At 40.6% G+C, this 21,571-nt stretch overlaps 1 protein-coding gene across 3 annotated transcripts; it reads left to right on the top strand.

The window, feature by feature from the left end:
• The first annotated feature begins 2,281 nt into the window (after nucleotides 1-2,281).
• Nucleotides 2,282-20,030, top strand: PM20D2 (peptidase M20 domain containing 2). 3 transcript variants are annotated; one of them, XR_012586292.1, is made up of 7 exons: nucleotides 2,282-2,876; nucleotides 2,963-3,111; nucleotides 6,651-6,793; nucleotides 9,806-9,960; nucleotides 12,060-12,195; nucleotides 13,959-14,094; nucleotides 16,563-16,668. XR_012586292.1 is itself a non-coding variant. In XM_074581170.1 (7 exons), the coding sequence occupies exons 1-7, from the start codon at nucleotides 2,409-2,411 to the stop codon at nucleotides 17,663-17,665; spliced, it is 1,362 nt and encodes a 453-aa protein (XP_074437271.1). In that variant the 5' UTR covers nucleotides 2,282-2,408; the 3' UTR covers nucleotides 17,666-20,030. The 3 variants fall into 3 exon arrangements, 2 of the variants coding, with proteins under 2 accessions (XP_074437271.1, XP_074437272.1); XM_074581170.1 differs by lacking the exon at nucleotides 13,959-14,094 and adding an exon at nucleotides 17,463-20,030 and having other exon boundaries at nucleotides 16,563-16,670; XM_074581171.1 differs by lacking the exon at nucleotides 16,563-16,668 and having other exon boundaries at nucleotides 13,959-14,181.
• Nucleotides 20,031-21,571: the final 1,541 nt, after the last annotated feature.

Here is a 21,571-nt window from a genome sequence, read left to right as displayed (position 1 = left end):
CATTGAAGACAACATGGTTGCCAGACCCACACAAGAGAAGTGTCAGCCAGAGCACGTACCAGGAGGTATGGAGGGAGGCTCTCCCTGGTCAGTAAGCCCCTCTCAAGGAACTCGCAGGTATGCCCTGCCTGGCCCCTCCATGTGCTGTGCTCTCTGCAGAGGAAGAAGAGTTATCTGGTAGTGAGTTCTGTGCTTTCACTACTTTAAAGGATAGTCAAGCCTCTTGAAGCATCTCTTCTTTGATTAATTGCTGTGATGTCAAGACGCTCACCCATTTTATATACTTTGCCTACTTTATGCTTTGGATTTGTCCTTTGAACGTTTTCTGTCACCTACCGTTACTGACTGACATGCTGTCAAGGTGGTTTAACAGTCTTACAGACCTAGGATGTATCTGAGGAGGCTATCTAGCTGAATGGCCAGACCCTGAGGGTTGTGATCAGTGGCACAAAGTCCAGCTGGAGGCCAGTCACTACTGGTGTACCCCAGGGGTCCAGTACCATTGAGCATCTTCATTAACAGCCTGGACAGTGTACAGATATGGGGAGGAGTGGCTGATAGACCAGGGCATTGTGCTGCCACCCAGAGGGACCCACACAGGCTGGAGAAACAGGCTGGGAGAAATCTCACAAAGTTCAACAAAGGGAATTACAAAATCCTGCCCTTGGGGAGGAATAACCCCAGGCACCAGTACATGCTGGGCGCCAAACAACTGGAAAGCTTTGCTAAGAAAGACCTGGGGGTTCTGGTGGACACCAAGCTAAGCATAAGGCAGCAATAAGTCCTCATGGTAAAGAGGGCCAAGAGCACTCTGAGGCGGATTAGGAAGAGCATTGCCAGCAGGGTGAGGGAGGTGCAGCATTGCTGAGGCCACATCTGGAGTGCTGTGGCCAGGTCCAGACTCGCCAGTACAAGGAAAACATGGAGCTATTGGAGTGAGTCCAGCGCATGCCATGAAAATGACTGAGGAACTGAGGCATTTGTTGTATGAGGAAAGGCTAGGAGAGCTGGGAGTGCGCAGCCTGGACAAGAGAAGGCTCAGGAGGGTCTTAGGAATGTGTGCAAGTACTTGAAGAGATTAATTCTTTTCAGTGGTGTTCAGTGACAGGAGGCAGTGGGCACAAATTAAAAACCGTGACATTCAATCTGAACACGGAAAACAGTTTTTCACTGAGCACTGGCACAGGTTGCTCAGAGAGATTGTGGACTCTCCATCCTTGGAGGTATTAAGAACCCAGCTGGGCAGCCTGCTCCAGCTGACACTGCAGGGGATGGACTAGATAATGTCTAGAGATGCCTCAACCTTCTGTGACTCTGTGATTCTGTCATCTATAAATCACCTGTAATGTGATTTGTAGATCACCTTGTGAAAGTCTGGGGCACACACGTATGCCATGGAGAGCCCGTGTACTGCTGGGACATAGCCCATAGCTTTCCACCTAGGACGTGTTGATGATGAGGAAATCAGCAACAGGCCATGCATTTCCTTTGAAAAAGAAGAAAAAGACCTTTTGGAGATCCAGAGGAGGGCCACGAAGATGCTCAGAGGGCTGGAGCACCACTCCTATGAGGACAGGCTGAGAGAGTTGGGGTTGTTCAGCCTGGAGAAGAAAAGGCTCTGGGGAGACCTTACAGCAGCCTTCCAGTACCTGAAGGGGGCCTACAGGAGAGATGGGGAGGGACTCTTTATCAGGGAGTGTAATGATAGGACACAGGGTAATGGCTTCAAACAGGAAGAAGGTAGATTTAGATTGGGTATCAGGAAGAAATTCTTTACTCTGCGGGTGGTGAGGCGCTGGAACAGAGAAGCTGTGGATGCCCCATCCCTGGAAGTGTTCAAGGCCAGGCTGGATGGGACTTTGAGCAGCCTGGTCTAGTGGGAGGTGTCCCTGCCCATGGCAGGGGGGTTGGAACTAGATGACCTTTAAAGGTCCCTTCCAAATCCAACCATTCTATCATTCTGTGCATTGAATGCAATCTCCGGGAGGCGGTGCACAGAGGGCAGCCGAAGACTGAAATTAGCTTGTTTTGATGGCAAATACATGTGTGAGCGAGGCGTGCTTTAAGGCAACGGCAAAATACAGCGGCTAAGAGCGTGAAATGGCACCGGCAGGGCTGCCCACACGCGTCCCTGAGGGCGGGAGCGGGAGCGCACCCAGGCCGCCCGCCCACGCCACCCTTCGCGGCGGCGCCGGCAGGGCGAGGGGGGCCCCGCGGGGCGCCCTGGGTGAGTAGTTCAGTTGGGGCGCCGCCGGCAGGCTCTGCCGTGGGGACGAACTACATTTCCCAGCGTGCCTCGCGGCGCCGAGAAGACTATAAAAGGCGGGCGGCAGCACCCTGTTCACACGGCAGTGGGCAGGTGTGAGAGCGTGGGTGTTTCTGGGGCTGCCGCGCCGCTCCCCTCCCTCATGAGGCCGCAGGACCCGCCTGAGGGCGGCCCGGGCGCCGCCGCGCTGCCGGCACTGGAGGCGCTGAAGCAGCGGGCGTGCGAGAGCGTGGAGCTGAACGCGGGGCGGCTGGGCACGCTGAGCCACCACATCTGGAGCCGGCCCGAGCTGGCCTACGAGGAGCACCAGGCGCACGACGCCATGACCCGCTTCTTCTCCAGCGGGGAGCTGCCGGGCGCCGCCTGGGCTGTGCAGCCGCGCTACAAGCTGGGCACGGCCTTCCGCGCCGAGTGGGCCACGGCCGCCCCTCAGGGCCCGGGCCCGGGGCTGTGCCCGCTCCGCATCGCCTTCCTCTGCGAGTACGACGCTTTGCCCGGTATTGGCCACGCCTGCGGGCACAACCTTATCGCCGAGGTGGGAGCCGCCGCCGCCCTGGGGCTGAAGGCCGCCCTGGAGAGCCTGCCGCAGCAGGCGCCCATCGCCGTCCAGGTGAGAGCCCTCCCGAGGGCGGAGGCTGTGTCTCTCGGTCCTCCGGTCGGCCACTGACTCTCTCTCTCTCTGGGTTTGCGCTGCAGATCACGGTGCTGGGGACGCCGGCGGAAGAACAAGGAGGAGGCAAAATAGACCTGATCAACGCTGGAGCCTTTGACGGCCTGGATGTGGTTTTTATGGCACACCCCTCGCAAGAAAACGCGGCTTACCTGCCCGATGTGGCCGAGCACGAGTGAGTGAGCAGTGGAAAGGGTTGGTCTACTTGTTATTAGCCTTTTCTCCCCTCCCTGAGTAGGGGAGCTGCTTTGGAAGAGGCTGAACTTAAGGCCAGGGACCTTGCAGGTGCCCTTCAGATGAAGTATTTGCAGTCAGCTAAGGAGCCAGGTTACTGTTCTGGACATTCTGAGCTGTTTTTCCAAAGTACAGCATTCAGGATCTCTGACTTCTCTGAGATAATCTTGCATGTGTCCCCAAAATCCATTCTTTCTTCTGATGTTTCTAGGTGTTTCTTTTTATACATGCAAATGGTTATCATTTTAAAATGAAACTTATTTTTTTAATAAAAACCACCTGTTCTTCAAAATTTTAGAATATGCAACTGGAGGGAGTCTCATGGATCATAGTTCCTTGCCTTCCTGGGCTCTAGGTCATGTAGTCCTCTGTATGCATTTTAATCAGTTTTGGAAGTGTTTCAGGTGTTCTTTCCCACTTTTGAAAGAGATGGCCAGCTGAGCCTGACTGCTGTTTGGAACCTTATTAACTTCCAGCCTAAATTTAACCATGGCCATTTTATAACTTAACTTTCATATCAACTTTTTGTTAGATTCAAAGTAGTTCTTGGATTTTTCATGTTTACCCCCAATATAAGCATAGACAGCAGTCATACACTCACTTGTCCTTTTTTATTTTTTTCCAGTTAGCCATATAACTCTTCAGAAATTATGCCTGGTCTTCTTCTGATTAACCCTGCTGCTCAGTGTCAACACTTGCGTGTTTGTACTTGAAGTGACTTGACTTGTCTTGAAGTACTCCTTCCTGGATATGCATAACCAGAATTGCACACAGTACCTGAGGTGGAATTTCCTCAGACCTTACTCAGCTGGTGCTGGGACCATAGTGTCTATTTATCATTTTTGGACACAGCTGGCATGTTTGGGACTTCCTCTTCAGTCATTTTCAAGTGATCAACTCTTAGACGAATGCTTAGTCTGTAAGCAGGATTTTGAAAATATTTTTGAGTTTAAATCTATCTTTGCTCTGCCATGCTGTTCTTCCTTTGGTATTATAAACCTCTTCTATTTTCATAATGTCCTAGCTGTGGTCTATCAGCAGGTTTGTTTTTACATTTTATGCCATGGTTACTAATGATTCTTGGTTCCAAGTATTACGTTTGGCTGTTTCTGACAAAATTCTGTATTATTTAAATAACTGGTTTTCCAACCATTGTTGACTTGACGTCCAGACTTGCCTTCATCTCGGTTGTGCTATCTTCCAGCACCTATACGCTTGATTTTATTGGCCATTTTGCTTTTGCCAGTGCTGTTCCTGGTGGATAATTTGCTTTTGTTACTGAGTTTTATGATAGAAACTGATAAGGTTGGCAACACCTAGTTTTCCTTGCCTAGCTAGCCCTCTGCTGTATTCTGTCATTGTGTTTTTAAAGAGTGTTAACTGGTTATTGTTATATCCTTCAAGACTTACCTCAGCTTGGATTTTTGTTGCTGTACCGTATGACTATATTCATAATCTTCAAGGTGCAGTTTTCACTGATAATTTGTCTTTCTGTTCATTTCAACTCTTGCAGTTGTCTTTTGAGTTTGATACAGTAAGATTTGAAAATATCCCTTCAGAGATGATGGTATGCTGTAGGGTACAAGTCCTAAATAGCCTTTAAACCTTGACTATGGAGGAGTCATGGAACTGAAGTACTGAGCAAAAGAGCTTACTACTTCCAAAAGCTTGAAAACAGTCAGCTTATCTCATGAGTTATGTAATTATGAGGTTCCAAAGGTACAAAGAGTGCTTTGAAGATTTTTTAATTGCTATTTTGGTTGTTTCCAAGGAATTCAAGGACTGGCCATCATAAAATTGATAGTATTACTGTATCTGCAAACTCTGAAGCTGGCTTGTGCCTGAAGGAAAATTAACATAGTGAGATAGCTGGTGAATACATGCCAAAATTTGCTGATTCCTATTCACTTATCCTTCACCTAGTCAGCCTGTTTATTGTTGGTCAAACAGGATCCACATTCTTCTGCTAATATTCTTAAACTGGCTTAGGGTTTCATTATTCACCAAAATCTGTTGTTTTTTTCTGAGAGTATGTGACATTTGTGTAGCCATAGCAGTGCAAGAAAGAACATATTTTTAAGAAGCACATGTTTTTTGTGGGGGCAAAAAAAGATTGCAGCATTACTTTCTGCTTTACTTTGCCTTCCCTCCATTTTTTTGAGAATATTTGGGGATCTGTCCTGCATTCTTTGTGAGTTGATTTGAGGGGTTGTAGTCTAATACTTGGGATGTTAATGGATAAGTTTTTTTATCTTGATTTCATAATGATAGTAAATTATAAGTAAAACACATACTTTACGAATGGGATGTGTGGTTGGTTGTTTTGGAGGATGAGGGAGGATGGGAAAGGGCATAGTTAATTTGGATTGCAGGCAGTAGCAGGAGACGTTTTCTCCATTGTGTCCCTCTGCTATCCACTATTTAAGTTCTGTTATTAACTTACAGCCATGGCATGGTTCAGAGCATGAAGGGTCAGTTCAGGGTAAATTGCGAGGTTGGCATCTGTGCAAGACAGAGGGACAAGCAAGTTAAGCGTGTCCCAGCTTGTGTGTCTCAGGGGAGCTCTTTGAGCTTAAGGATGGAGATTTTTAATGTAAAGTACTGGGTATTGAGTACAAACTGATCTAGTTAAAGTCTCTAGTATTGATAAACCCTCTAATATTTGTGTATTTGATAAGTAGTAATACCTTATGTAGTTGTCAGTATTTCATATTTGCTTCTCATGTAAAGACTTCTCATATAACTTGAAATGCTAAATTATTTTGTAAGGCTAATATAAAGCACCCTCATAAGACGAAGCCAAACGTGAATTCTTACTGGATGTGTTAGAGGATAACCTTTGCACTACCCTACTTCCTTGTTGCAAGCCTTTCTACCAGCATTTTTGATGTGTGCAGGGAAAGAACATCCTTGCTGTAGCATGGTAATGTGTATTTTATACTAGGCTATGCCTTTATTGCACTTATAAAACTTGAATTTTGCTGTTTAGATATGGCTTGTATGTGATCTTAGTAACGTGCTGTTGCTGTCTTATCTACTGTACACATTTTATTGAAGTTTGATAAGAATTAGGACAATCAACCTCTAATTTTGAATCAGAGAAAAGGGTTTATTGTCCTCTATTTAAGGATGTTAGTAACTTTAAGTCTTGGAACAGTCAGGAGGTATAAAAAAGGATTGGAGACATTTAATTAGTATATGAAGCCTGTACTTCTCAGGAAGTGGCTGTACAGTGGTATGTTACTGGTAGCTCTTTTGCCTGGCTAGATCTTGATATTCTGTTTCATTGATTTTTCTAGAAATCTTTCAGCATCTTTCTGCACTCAAAGATAGTTCAACTTTGCAACAGTGTAGTGCCAGGTAAATTGTTTGGTGTTCTGCACAAAAATAACAAGAATTTGTGTGAACAAAATAAACTTCGTATTTTAGAGTATTTTTCAGTGAATGAAAAACAAATAAGCAATGCCTTTTATTTCCTAGTGTGACTGTGAAATACTATGGAAAAGCTTCTCATGCTGCTGCTTATCCTTGGGAAGGAGTTAATGCATTAGATGCTGCTGTTCTTGCATACAACAATCTGTCTGTTTTAAGACAGCAAATGAAACCGACCTGGAGAGTTCATGGTGAGATCTTCATTAAATCTAATATCCAGCAAGTAAGAGTTTAGGCTGTTGAAATACTAACTTACAAAAATCCCACAATTTAAAATATCGCATTATTGCACTAAATTAGTATACTCACTTCAAATATTATGAAATAGCACCACTTCATTGAAACAGTTTTTCTATAGTCTTTAAAATCATGTCAGTGTCCAGAACTAATTTCTGAAAATGGGCTTATGAGTCAGATTCAAAAGAGGATGCTAGTACCTAGGTAGAGGCTAGGCAAAATTTAAGTCTTTGCACTTGAAGTTGCAGTTCAGGAAGAGGGGAAAAAAAAGCGCGAAGTTTATTTTGGTACATGGCCTTGAATTCCTTAAAGTTAATGTATATGTTTTTGCAAAGGTGTAAGATTAAATGCTTTTGAAAAATGAAGTATTACTTACTGCATAGCTTTTGTAATAGACATTCCATTAATTAGATGGCATTTATATTGACATTTATGGAAAGGTGTAGTAGTCTAGAGTGACTGAAATTTATTTGCTGAAGTACAAAAAACAAGTGATGGCAGAAGCCTATAGTTCTGGCTAGTAGCCCAATCAACTAGATGTGCACTGAATCCTAATATTTAATATCTAGTAGACCTTGAAGCAGAAAGATCATTTTGCAGTAAGACGTGTTAATCATTAAGCTTGACTCATACTCCATCAACATCATGTATTTCTTTTGGTACAGTGAGAAAGTTTCAGAATTTGAGGTGGAAGCTGCCCTTTAGCTATAAACCCAGGTTTCTCTTATTACATGCAACACAACTGTTTCCAAGTTGAAATTAAGAAACTTTTCCATTTCTACAGGATTTAGGAATGTAGAACTGTTTACTTGGAAAACTTGTTAAGAGCTTAAAACGCTTCCGGAAGCTCTGAGCTAATGATTATTATGTATCTTGGCTGCTTGTGCTATATAATGTATATGCGTATTTCTCTCCAGGATATCTGGATGGAGTCTGGAAGCCCTAACCCTTTTGACTGTAGATGAAGATGTTTGCAGTTCTGCTATGCAGCATACCCAGCTGAATTTCAGACAGCGGGCATAGCCTTAGCGCTGTCACGCAATTATGAGTTTTGGTGTCTGAAACATGTGTTGCAGGCTTAAGACTGGAGGTGCCTAAGCCTTCTATTGGATCTAAGCCTAAAACCCTAAATACTGTTTCTTTCGTAGTTTCTGAAGGCTAAATGGGTAATGCAGGCAAAAACCTAAGTATCTAAACAAGCCTCCTAGAGATAACAATTCCTGAACCACAGCAAAACTTACTGTGTTGATACAACTGCTGTCATAAGCCTGGTTTTCAAACTGGAAATATTTTGAATACCTCTGGGAAAGTATAAGCAGCCGGAATGTGATTTAACTTTAGGAATGCTTTCTTTACAACAGTGTGTTGGAGGTCTTGTGTTGTAGGCTTGCAGTAACATCTGTGGCTGACTTAAGTGATCCTAAAAATCTTAGTGTTAACTCACTTAACAAGAACTGAAATAGTTTCCATTACTTGAAGTCTAGAATTTCTAAGCAATGCTTTATTTATTTGAACAATGGTGGTTTCAGTTTGTCTAATATTTGATTTTTTTCTCCCTGCTTATGAGTGGAGTAAATGTTGCCCCCTTGAAAAATAGGAATGTAGATTTTTTTTTTTTCTGTTCAAAAACTGTATTTAAAAGGCTGTAAGAAAGTTCTGTCTAGAAGCAGGACAATCTAGGTGCTATTGGTAGTGTGCAGGGAGCCTACTTTTAAGCTGTTCTGGTGTCCAGTCCATATTACAGTTGCTTTGAAATATGAGTGTAGACATACTCTTAGACTTTATCGAGTTCCATTTACAAATGTGTTGGAAGACAAGTGAAAGCCCGTTAAGCTACTTATTTTGAGCAAAGGTGTTATGATGTGTCATGCAAATTTGCATGATTACTTAATTGCTGATTTGCTGGTTCATTTTCTGTGATGTCTGTCACTCTTACCTGAGCTGTTTCTTTTGTTATGGACTAGTACTGATAGTAGTTTAATTCAGCATTCTGTTTACTTTGACTGTATTTGAGACTGAGGGGAGAGTTCATAGTCTTAATAGGTTTTCTGCACCAAAATAAAAGATTTGTTGCCTGTTTGCATCCTGATAGTGCTGTCTTCTCAGGCTTCAGTGACACACGTCAGTAACTTTGTGCATTTCTATTTATAGTGATGTTTTCTGTAGAACCCAAGAAACTAAATCTTATTCCACATACATAAATTGAAGATAGGAGGCCAGGGAAACAAGCAGCCTGTTGAAAGCAATAAGCTGTTAATGCATTGAAATCTAATGTAGAAACAAAGTCTACAATGTGTTTCGGGTTTTTTGTTGAAATATCTAAATGTTATGGTCTTTTATGGTAAAGCCTCTGATGCCATAATAGAAAACTATGTAGTTGTCATACATTTCCTTGAGGGAGCACTTTTCAGCTCAAACTTCACTCTTGAATAAAACTGTACCTATATTATACACCCCAGTATTTCTAAAGAAATAGTATGAGGAATCTAATGAACTTTCCATGCACTATAAGAAATGCCACTTAATCAATTTCTCTCCAAGCTGGCAAAATAAGCTGGAAAGATTCTAGTTGAGGAAACCTTTAGAAGTTGGAATCCAAAAGTTGGAACCCAGTAACAATTTTTTTCTTTTTCAATGGCAGCCAAATTGCTTTACAGCTCTGATGCATTGAATTTCAGGGGATTAATTACAAATGCTGGTTTGGCTTGTCTTTAGGTTTCTAACGGGTAACCAAAGAATGCAAAGAAATTGTGCTGAAAAACATGTACATATTCTGCTTAATCTGATGTGATGAAGAGACTTTGTCCACATACTGAACCTTTGATATTCTTTATATGTTTCATGCTCAGTTAACGTTTTGTTGGGTTTTGCTTTTGTATTTAGTTCTTGAGCAAGGAGTTTCATGACAGGTCTGAAGATCAAGCATTTGTATTTAACACTGGTAATGTGATTTTTCCTTTCTTCAGGTGTAATAAAAAATGGTGGCGTGAAACCTAATATCATTCCTTCTTACACTGAACTAGAGTTTTACTTGCGTGCCCCTTCGATGAAAGACCTTTCTGTTCTGACAGAGAAGGTTGAGAACTGCTTCAAATCTGCAGCACTGGCCACAGGATGCAAAGTAAGAATGTATTCATGGTCATGTTTCCATTACTCTGGAGATAAGGTAGGGCAGAATAGGAAATTGAGGCTTAACAGCATTTGTCTGCATGGTGTTTAGCTGAAAGGTATCAAAATGTCAATGATACTATTTGCTCTTCTGTTGCTTTGTGTCCTGAAAGAAAGCTTTGTTTTATAAGTAGAACGGCACGGAATCATAGAATAACCTAGATTGGAAGAGACCTCCAGAGGTCATCTAGTCTAACCCTCTGTTCAGAGCAGGACCAGTTAGAGCAGATTGCTCAGGGCCATGTGGACTTCTGAGTATCTCCAAGGATGAAATTCTACAACCTCTCTCAGCAGTGCTTTACCCACCTCATGGTGAACAAAGTTTTTCCTGATGTTTATACTGTGATGGCTGAGCACTGAAACAGGTTGCCTGGAGAGATTGTGGTGTTTCTGTCCTAGGAGATACTCAAAAGCTGCATTGATATGGTCCTGGGCAACCAGCTCTAGGTGACCGTGCTTGAGCAGGGGAGGTTGGAGAAGATGACCTCCAAGGGTGCTTTCCAACTTCAGCCAACTTCTGTGATTCTGCTGTTTCTAACAGGAATTTTCCTCTCATAGTATCACTGGACATCTCTAAGAAGTCTGGTTCTGTCTTATCTCTACTCCCCCAGCTGACAGCTTACCCTTTTCTGAAGGTTCAGCAAACCAAGTTCTTTCAGCCTGTCCATGTATATCATGTTCTCCAGCACCCTAACAATCTTGATAGCCTTTTCTTGGACTTGCTCTAGTCTTGAGTTCAGGAACACAAAACTGAACACAGTACACCAGCTGTGGTCTCACAGGAGTTGTCTGCATTAATAATAAAGATATTAAAACAGTAATGGCACCAGTATTGATTGCAGATGGATGCTACAAGTAACAGGCAGCAATTTGGATTTTTGTGCCACTGATGGTAAGACTTTGAGCCTGAATGTCTTCTGTGTCCACTGAGCCAGACTATCATCATGAAAAACTAAGCTTGGTTTGTGCACCATCTGCTCTTCTAGGAATCTATGCTGGATAGTCACAATCACCTTGTAATTCTTGTGCCTGGACATGGGTCTTAAGAGGATTTATTTGGTCTATAATCTTCCTAGGAGCTTGAGGGCAGGACAGTCCGATCAGTCTGTAATTTCCAAGATACTCCTCCTGGCCCTTCAAGATGGATGGGACCTTTAGCTCTTTTTCAGTGAGCTGAAGCATCCCTCTGTTTCCTTTGTCCTGTTAAACAGGCTCATGTGGCAAACAAATATGAAAAACTGAATGATATTTCAGTTAGCATTCTTATTTTTTTGCTTTTAGTGAGTAGAAGTGTCTCTCCTGTTGCTGGTTCCAGCAATATCATTACCTTGTAATGTGTTATGAAGATACGTGGTTCTGCCTGCTCTGTGGTTACAGGTCAATGGCTAATACAGCTGTGAAAAGCATGTCTATGTTCATCAGAACAGATAGGTATTGTGTATATGAATGTGAGCTAGTGAGTTTTAAGGTCTATTTGAGGCATTAGATGCTGTTTTCCTGGTGTGGCCCCTCCACTCTAACTAGAAAAGGATTTCAGAATGTGTACTTTATGCAGAATGAAAGTTAAGATCTCTTTTGAAACTTGACATTGGTATGTTTTTTTCACATTTGTTTTCAAATTTCTTGCCTGTGTGAAGCCATTTCATGAATGGGGCTGTAGCTATTGGAGGTGTTCTGAACAAAAACAGTAAAATAGAATTTGGTGAAAGACTGAATTGATTTCTATGTAGTTTAATAGTACCTGCAGTGGAAATCGTGAGAAGCTGTTACAGGAAATGCTTGCTTTACTATTTTTGGAGATGCTTTGCATGAAATCTATGCTTCTGGAATTTGGCTGTCTAGTGCAAGCTTGACAGAACACAAGCTGTGTTTTGATCAAGGCTAATAATTTGGCAGTGTGTCACATTTTTGAAAGAAACTTAGCAATTATGTCTGTTTTGACATGAGCTTGAAGTATGGACATGTATTTAACTTCTACGTGCTTTAAATTGTTTACATTAAACTGGCTTAGGTTGGTGAAAACTTTCTAATCATGTGGGTTTTCTTGTCTAGGTGGAAATAAAAGGTGGTGCAAACGATTACTACAATGTGCTTCCAAATAAGAGCCTGCAGAAGGCTTACAAGGAGAACGGAAAGAAGCTTGGAATAGAGTTTATATCAGAAGATTCTGTCTTGAATGGTTTGTCAGGTAACTCGATCTGTGTGGGGTTTTTTTTTTTGTTATGACTTAAGAGTTGATCAATCTAAGCTTAAGTGTATAAAATAATGGGATAGAGGTAGGTTAAACATAGTTTGGTCAGAATAAAAAAGACAAATTAGAAAAATTGAAGCTTTGTAGAAGGATTGTACTTCTGGCCTGTGTTTACATATTTGTTGTAAAAGGTGAGAAATTTTCCCAACAGGTATGGAAAGCAGTAATCTTTTACTGACAATATTTCTGAAAGCATTTCAAGAAAGAAACGATTTGGTTGGAGGGAGGGTTGGAAGGATGGAAAGATAAGAATTGTCTTACTGAGAACATGAGGATGTGGAATGAATTGTGGCTTATTCTGTTGTTTTGAATTACAGAATTCTGGTTTATGCTGTGAATGAAGCTTATGATTCAATTTTCAGGAACCTGGCTTAACAATATTTTCCAAGCTTGCATATGGACAAATGTACTAGTACCTAACTAATATTTTAGAGGGAGTTTTTGAAGAGATTAAGTGGAAGTTTAAGTGTTTCAGTAACCCTAATTTAAATGTCTCTCCATTAACACGTAATACTGTGCCTCTAATTTTAGTTCATGAGTTCAACAGACTAGTTTTCTAACGGGTGCCATTCAAGTAGGTGTTCACTTCTGGGTCTTGACTATGTCTCAAATTATTTCACTTTCTTGGTGTCTCAGAGGTTTACTAATAGGAGTTTGAATTCTTGAATGCTCAGGTGGATTTCTCAATACACTTAGCAGGCTTTTCCCCCCCCAAATTTTCCTACAGGAGCTTTGTTCAAGTCTTATAAGTGCTGCTGATACTTTATGGGCTTCGCTACTGATCATAACTGTATACAGTCGTGTTAAAGGTTCTTCTCTTCGATTAGAAGGAAAAGATTGTTTTCAATAAAAAAATTGTTACTCCAGTTAGTTTTATTGTAGTACTAATCTTATCTATATTAAATGCAGATTATCTTAGAATAATAGAGATCTTGGTGTTTGGGGATAGAGTTCTCCAAACTTTTGTCTGTGTGTGGGAGACAGCACATCTAATGGTATTCTGGTAGTTTTTCTCTTATTTCTTACTTTCCTTCCAAATTAAGGCAATGCTAGCATATTTTCTCCAATGGATTCATTGTCTTGGGTTTACAAACAAATTGTAACTGCAGGCAGATTTTTTTCTTTATTCAGTGTCATACAAGTAAGACTACTACTTTACTCATTTAGCCTAAGAAGGGTGCTGAGGAACCTTATTTTAGAATGTTTACTGTAGTGAAACGTTCTGGAGCCCTGTGTTGCTTCCCTCAAACCATTGTATTAAGGGTGAAGATCATGAATACTGGCGATCATGCTGGTTCAGAGGACTTTGAATGAACATAGTACAGACACCTAATTCTAATAGTGCTTTCATATGTAAGTTACATGATGTGCTAAATGTTAAAAATTAACTTTTGCTTAAACTGAAATTCTCAATGTGCCTGTCCTGTCCTTAAATTGCTTGTTGAATGTCAAAATGTGCTTGAGCAATTACGTTTTTATTGCAGACTGCAGCAGGCCTTACTGAATTTTCTTTCCACAGCTGCTTCTCTGAATCTTTTGCAGTGGGGATTCAGGATTGATAACAAAGCACAGTCTCCAGAGACATAGTAGTGGAATTTTGTATGCTACCCTTTTTGGGAGGGGTTGAGTGTTTTGTCTCATCTCTTTCAAGACCTCTATTTCTATTTAGTTTTCATATGGTTTTCAATGTTTTCTTTTAGGATATCAGTTTCTTCTGTTGAAAGGGAAGGAAGATAGCTCAGTTGCTTCTCCATGTCTGTGCAGCAGAAAAGTCGTTAACAGATGAGCATACTCGCTGCCACCTCTACATGGGTATTAGTATCGGTCTGCTTACAGGTATCGCTCTAGGCAGCTAAGCATTATGAAGAATTCCTTTAGTCCATGAAATCACACTACCTTGTGTGTCCCTTGTGCACACTCCACTCGTTGGCACACAGCCCAGGGTGGTGTGAAATAATGTGAATCTGAGTTAGCTTTGTCCAGGTGTCATGACCTGTTTCTCCTGCTTGTAGGGTACCTCTGCTACAGGATACTGATAACCTCCCAAAGCAGATGGCTTAATTTAGAATGCCTTAGTTGAGGCACCCACACTTGTGATACTTGTGACGACTTGCTCTGATATTTTTAGCATTCATGGGGTTCATTGGCTTCCTATGCACAAGACTGATAAAGATAAATGTAAGAAGGAGCCAGTATGTTTTTGAAAATACCACTTCTGAAGCATGAGGCTGTATATAAATGCTTCCTGGAATCTTTCCATTTTCCCCCTCCGTTCATATTTGTGGTAATACTGCCTTCCATTATATGCTCAGGGACTTGAATAGGCTTCAGTATCAGCTTCAGGATGGTTTTTGAGAGGCTGGAGCTCCCACTACCTTTTTGTTGAAGACTGCACTAGTCTGTATATTGTATTGATAACTGTGCAGTTATGCTTATAGAAGGAAACCTGATCTGTACATCTCGAGCATACAGTTCCACATGTTTGTATGGAAACTATTGGACCACTTGATGTTTTAAACATGCCACTCGGTATGATAAAGGGGAAGATTTGACTGTCACATTTTTTATTAAAAACCTGCCTGGATTTTGGCTTGGTGACCTTTCCATCTTAGTAGAAGATGCCAACTTTAAATCCCTTGCATCCAGCAACAATAACTTGTAAACTGCAAGTAGATTGGATATGTATATAATTTTAAGTGGAGTTACATGACTGAGAGCTGGGATGCACTGAAATTCCTAATGCTTCATTTGCTGTGTGAGAGCAGGGAAAAAGGCCAACACAGTCTTTTCAGCAGCTTGTGTATTTAAGGCTTAGTAAGGAAAGTCTAGAATTCTTGGTTGTAGTCTGGAGTAGGCAGAACTTCTGGACTTCTGGTTTGTCTTTCCAGACTGACCAAGGAATGGATCAATAGTGTAGACTACTGAAAATAAAAATAACCTCTTGCTGTGCTAAGAGTTGGATTTTCTTCAAATGCATACTGAATTTATAGGAAAAGATCTTTTTTTTTGGACAAGCCTTCCTGCTTCCATTTGTCTGCAGGCAGAGCAGATATTGAGCTAGTCTTGTCCTCTTTGATCACATAATGTAGGCTCTGTGGATTCGCTTCTAATAACCATCCATATGTTTCCAAGTAAAATCTATATTCTTCAATCACTTCATTATTAAGTCTTAAGGCATTAGCAATATCTTGTCTCCGTAAAGTATCATATGGAGGCTACCTGATGTGTTACAAATAATGTTAAATCTTTGGAACAGTCATTTTATATGCCATTGCTACAGAAAGAAAAAAAAATTCCTACAGCTCTGATTGGCCTGAAAAAAGTGAATTTAGATCTTAGTTGGTCATCCCTATTTTTCCTTGCTATGAAACAATACTTCCTCTGGTATCTGAATTTCACAATAACTGGCATGTTGATTTCTCCAGCTTCTAAATGTCATTTTAACAAATACTGAGTGGATTGCTTGTTTGGGATTAAAAAAAAAGAAGACACCCAGGAAGTAGTTGCAGACTCTTGGATGATTTACTAGAACAGTCTACTACTTCCGGATGGTATCACTAGATAGATAAGGTAGTACTTTGAGATAGGTACTGTCACTAACATACTGGAAAGTGCTAGTCAGGTATGAAAGAATCATCGTTAAAGTCTGCTGCATTGCTATCAAGACTGGTTTTTTTTTGTCTACAGAGCACTAGTCTTTTGTCTGGAGTTTAGTTCTGTTCGTTATTTCAAGAATGCTTGTGCTGTTAAAGTTTCCATAACTGAGAATAATCGAAAAACAAAGGAAAAAAATAGTTCTCCTCAGTCTTTTTTGTTTAAAGATTGTTCCTACTTCAGAGTCCCCTACCTAGTGCTGAATACTTGCATACCGGTAGAAAGCAGTAACTGTTGGACCTGGTTCTAAGGGCTGTAGCAGAAAAATAGCCAGACTGCCCAAAACTCCCAAGGTTTGCAGCTTTCATTGTTTCTGAATTAACAGCTTACTATTAGGAGGTGCTTGATGAAAAATTGATGGTAAATGGAACAGGAACATGATACATCTTCCTTGCGGTCCAGTAAATGATTATGGATTAGAAACGCACTGGAGGGCAGCATCTGAAGATGGCTAGTTAGGGAAAACATCTTGGTGATGGGAGACTTTGAATGGATAATGACTCATTAGAAATGCTTTTATTTTAGTATTTGGGGCAAAGGCTGTTCTTTTTTTAGATATGGGCTGGAGATAATATCTATCATACATTTTCTTACAGCATTCAAAACTCTTCAACGCTTTTTCATTGAGAAAATTTCTGTGCTGCTTCTAGGTTCCACAGACTTTGGAAACGTTACGTTTGTAGTCCCTGGGCTTCATCCTTATTTTTATATTGGCTCTGATGCATTGAATCATACTGAGCAGTACACAGAAGCTGCAGGTGAGTGGAAGTGAAAAGTCTGAGAGATTTATATCTGGAACCATTATGCATGTTGCTGACTCTTCACTACAGGAAATTTAGAAATTACAAATATTTCAAGTTAGTGGATTAAAGCTTTCACATGCTTCTATGGTATTCAAAGCTACTGTAGTAAATATAAAAGTGTTAAGTACTAGATCTGAAAGTGGCTGCATGTGAATATCTATGTAGAAATGGATTGCTTTCTTCAAGCATGATGGGGTCTGAGCTGAATATGGACCCTGAAACAATTTACTTAGTTAATTACGGTGTTGCAGGAAAAAAACTGAAAAAAATGTAGAATTTCTGGTTTTGTGTTTGAAGTTAAATATACATGGGAAGGATGACCACTCCTCATACTAAAAGCCTGACTTAGCATACTATCTAGACAGAAGAAACTAGAAGGATTATCCCTGGCAGCGTATTCAGAAGAGTTTCTAAACATGAGCCAAAAGATAAAAGTAACTTTTACTCCTAAAGCATGATACTCTGGAAAAGTAATAGATAACAGTATAAAACTCTACATTTTCTAAAAATGAAAATGTGAATTCGCATTTTCCTGTTTACATCAGTTGCAGAAAGTTAAGTACTTTCATGTGAAGTTTTGTTTTGAGGCATTAGAAAAATTCATGCAAGTAGATTTTTTTTTTAAGAAATTGTTCTTGCAATTGAAACTTGAAGATTTTATTTTATAGAATATGCTTTATGCAGTAAGCTAGTGGTTTGTATCTAGTATTAGTAATCTAACCGGAAATTTCTCTTTTTTTCCTCCAGGGTCACAGAATGCTCAGTTCTATGCTTTGCGTACAGCAAAAGCTTTGGCAATGACAGCACTGGATGTAATTTTCAAGCCAAGTCTGCTAGAAGAAGTCAGGGAAGACTTTAGACAGGTGAAGCTAAAAGAAGAAGGACAAATAAATCCAGTAGAATCAAACAAAGAATCTGGTGTTGGTGTAGGAGCATGTGCATCACACTAAACTTTATTAAACCTCCCTCAGTAGGATTGACTTAATGGAGATGCTGTGTTTAAATCCCAGAAGGGGCTGGATAAACACAGAGCTGAAGAAATGTGTTGATTTTTTTTTGGACTTTAGGAGAAGCAAATAGTATCATTGCTTTCAAAAACGTGCAATTTCATCTAGCTGTAATGTTTGCTGTATTCAATATGGTGATGTATTTCAGAGAGATCTCAGATATGCTGTCTTTAAGTTGCAGTGTTGAATAAATGATAGTGTTTAGATCTCTTGTCAGTGACTTTCTGTGTTACTGAAGTAATATTCCTTATAGGGGAAATACAGCATTTACATGGAAATTCTTGTTCTAAAATAAGCACTGTTCACTTGGTGATCATAGGCTGAATCTGATCTTTGAGGCATTTCTCTCTGGCCAGTCACTTGTTCTTGGGACAAGATAGAGGCTTAAACTGAGCTGATTTCACTGGAGAGAAGGGTGTATGTTTGGAAGTGTGCCTGGTTTTGACAGTCGTAACTTCTAGCAATGGAAAAGAACAGTTTGTATGGAAACATGATCTGTAAAGGCTGGCTGTTGTGAAACGTGTTGACCTTCCTCCTAATTAATTTTATAGGTGCTGTGGAGAAGTCATTGATCAAAAAATTGGAAAGCAACTACATGTTTATTTGTTTAAATTAACACATTTAAACTGCTGCAGGAAAACATGTGCACCTTTTCTAAGTTCTACTCTAAGGCAATACAAGTGTCCACACCAGGTGTTGTACTAGCTTAACTGATCCGAAAGGTGTGTGTTAATTTAGTTAAACCAGTAGAAATCTTTTCCACAAAGGTGCAGGCATGGTACCATGAAGCAGTAAATGACGGTAACTTTAAACTGGTTGCACGCAAACCCCTGCTGTAAGCTCTGAGAAGCTTGCGCTGAGGATTCCTTGCGCAGTAACTGGCTTCTCAAACCTGTTTGTTCCCACATCCTAAGCAGCAGATCCGTTAAGTCTTGCCAGTCGTCCTTTCTGTGTGTTGTGGTGTTAGTCAGTTTAATCCTTGTTATTTTGCTTCCCAGAGACATTAATGTTGCAGATTTCATCTAGGTGTTGGTCTGTGTGTCCAAACCTTTTTAGGATTTTTTTTATTTGCTTGTTAAAGAATCATGTGAATATGTAGTGAAGGAACTAATCTTCAGATGCGAATTGCTGAGTCGGTGGACTGGCTGGGTGAAAAAGCAGCTTACTGGTTAACATTTCCCTCAGCATAGGTATTATAGTAAGCTTCTGAAAAGAAGTGAGGCAAACTCTGTTCCCCAGGAAGTCAGAACACCCAAAATAATTTCAGAAACCTTGTTTTTAACAGCACTGGTCTCTAAATGATAAATTCCAGAATTCTAATCAGCACTTATTTTATTATATTTCTAAATTTGGAAAAAACGTTATCTTGGTTTAACTGTGGGCTCCCTCTGTGTTTCTGTGCGTGCTCTTTAACACAGACCTCCAGCTGCTATTGAAGAATTCTATTGAGACTTTCCCTTAGCAGGGAAAAAGTATGCCTAGGCTGGCTTGTGTGTCAAGCAGATGTTGTAGGCAACCTAACTTTCAGATGATACTTCAGATACTCTGTGCTCATAGTAATAGGACACAGACTGTCAATATCTGAAATGCTCTGTGTCTTTGGAAAAAGGAAGTAACTGTGTATCTGTTTCTGTAAGAACTAGAGGTATAAGCAATGTTTTCTATTACAAACCAATTGTTTGAAGAGTTGAGTGTGGCCATAAGTATTCCAGGTTACAAGATGGTCCATCCTTACACCAGTGTCCTTGCTTTCATTAGCAGACCATTTTGACAGATGAATGCATGAAACAGCTGAGGGTTGGACTCTTGAGCTACAGGTATGTCCAGGATAGTGAGCTGGATACTAAATCCAACTGAAATTTGGCCCAAAGTTGGTCAAAGGAACTTTCTCCTTAACTTTAAATTTAAACCCTGCCTTGCCAGTTCTCAAGCATGATTACAATTCATTATGTTCTGCTGGGTTAGCAAGGTAGTTTGTGAAATTCCTTAGCATATGTGGCTTTTTATGTCCTGCTGCATGAACTGCCTAACTTCTTGCTTTGCTGTTTTTAAGATGGAGTGTTGGAGTGGGAGGGATACATGCAGCACTGCTGTGTTCCCTGCAAGCTGATGCGCATCGCAGCCTTCTCAGTGCTCTTTGTCCAGAGCAGCTGGCTGTTGGCTGCATCATGTCCATGATCATTTAATTAAATGTTTCTGCACTAAAAGCATGTCTTAATTTTGTTGTAATCATTGCTGGAATTAAAATGAAACTGAAGTACTGATTAAAGATGAGTTGATATCAATAAAGCAGTTTAATTGTGACTGAGTTTTCTTGTCCTTTGACTCATACTAGGATGCTACATGACTGCATTTGAAGAGCATGTTTGATCTTATTTTTTTTAGTTTGGTATGATTATGTAAGAGTGAGGGTGTGTTAAGTTTTCCATTTCAGTCTGCCATAGTGAGCAGGTTTATGTGAGGGTTGATGCTTTTCAAATACAATATTTTAATGGTAGTCAATATAATTTTAGGGCTGTTTTAACTATTACAGCATGTTAGTATTCATAGAATAATAGGAATGGTGCTTGGGAGGGCTCTCCGGAGGATCTCTGTTAGGCTAAACCCGGTCCAGCCTCCAGCTTGAAGTGGGATTATCACCCACACTGCATCAGGTGAGCTTGGCTTTGTGCTGAATCCTAGAACTAAAGCAGTTTGGGATTTAACATTAAGATTTTACTGTCACAATGATATTGTAGATGAGAGAAATTTATTTCCTGTGGGGGATAAAACTCACTTTGATCTTCACTAATTTATGCTCAGAAATCACATCTATGTGAAAATATCCAGTATGTTTTTTAAGTTACCCTAACAGCAGTCTTCCTCAAGCTGTTTGTAATTTAAGAATACTGGCATACTTGTCAAGAGTAGTACTTCTGGCAATAAATCAAAAGGTGTAAGTAGTAAACCATAATTGCTGAAGTGATTCTGAACAGCTGATAGCAAATCACAGCTGTTTAAGGATGAGGTGATTATGGCCAGACTTTGTGAAGAACTTAAGGCCTCTGCCAGTCTACCAAGCTACAGTGTTTCCTCATTTAATATCTCTCCTAGAACTTGAGGGAAAGATGTTTTAAACCAACCTCGCTTAATACAAAAATTAAAAAAAAAAAAAGAAATGCAATGGATTTCTTTTTATGGAAAGATTTGAAGGAGAGAACTTGTAATGTGCAAGCTAAGCTATCTGGTGTAGAAAGATCCAGCAGCCTTTCTTCAAACAGTAAGTGGGGAGCAGCTTTATGTTCTTGTGAACTATATTTCCATAATAAATTATTTCCTGTTGCCCGAGTGCTCTGTACCCCATTACACTGCAGTCACAGAGAGCAAGACTCTTCCTGTGAACAAGAGCTGTGACACATTAGCTGTTGAAATAAGTCTTTGGATAGTATTCATGAAAAGTGGTCTTCTAACTTTCTAATAGCATTCTTTAAAACATCTTTTTTTTTTTTGTAGAGCAAAATATTTGGGATTAAATCTTTCTAAAATAAAGAAAAAGCCTATGTGATTTCCTGTTTTTCCCTAAAGTTTATAGTTCCCTGGTCCTGAAAGTAGCAGCCCTCCGCAGAGCCTCTGTCCGCTGGCCTGGCTGGCTGCTGCTGGCATCCATGCGTTGGTGTGTTTATTAGTGCTGAAGTCACTGGGGCAAGATTGCTGCTCTTTTAGCTCCCTTTGGGCACTAATGGCAGCTAAAAAGTGTCTGACGAAACTCATCAAGGATTTTTCTGAGCCAAAACCGCATCTGGACTTCCCTCTTCAAAAGTAGCGAGAAGCCAAATGCCTCGGTCCTAGGAAAGAACGAAGTCCGTGTGG

The sequence above is a fragment of the Larus michahellis genome, chromosome 3, assembly GCF_964199755.1.
Source record: "Larus michahellis chromosome 3, bLarMic1.1, whole genome shotgun sequence".
NCBI classification, from domain to species: Eukaryota; Metazoa; Chordata; class Aves; order Charadriiformes; family Laridae; genus Larus; species Larus michahellis.
Note: the sequence above shows the minus strand (reverse complement) of the source record. Positions and strands in the feature narration are given on the sequence as shown.

Excerpts from the sequence above, each read along its gene's own strand:
- PM20D2 (XM_074581170.1), top strand. The coding sequence starts at position 2,409 with ATGAGGCCGCAGGACCCGCCTGAGGGCGGCCCGGGCGCCGCCGCGCTG. Across the intron at positions 2,877-2,962 it reads AGGCGCCCATCGCCGTCCAG|ATCACGGTGCTGGGGACGCC; the intron begins GTGAGAGCCCTC and ends TTTGCGCTGCAG. Across the intron at positions 6,794-9,805 it reads ACCGACCTGGAGAGTTCATG|GTGTAATAAAAAATGGTGGC; the intron begins GTGAGATCTTCA and ends TCCTTTCTTCAG.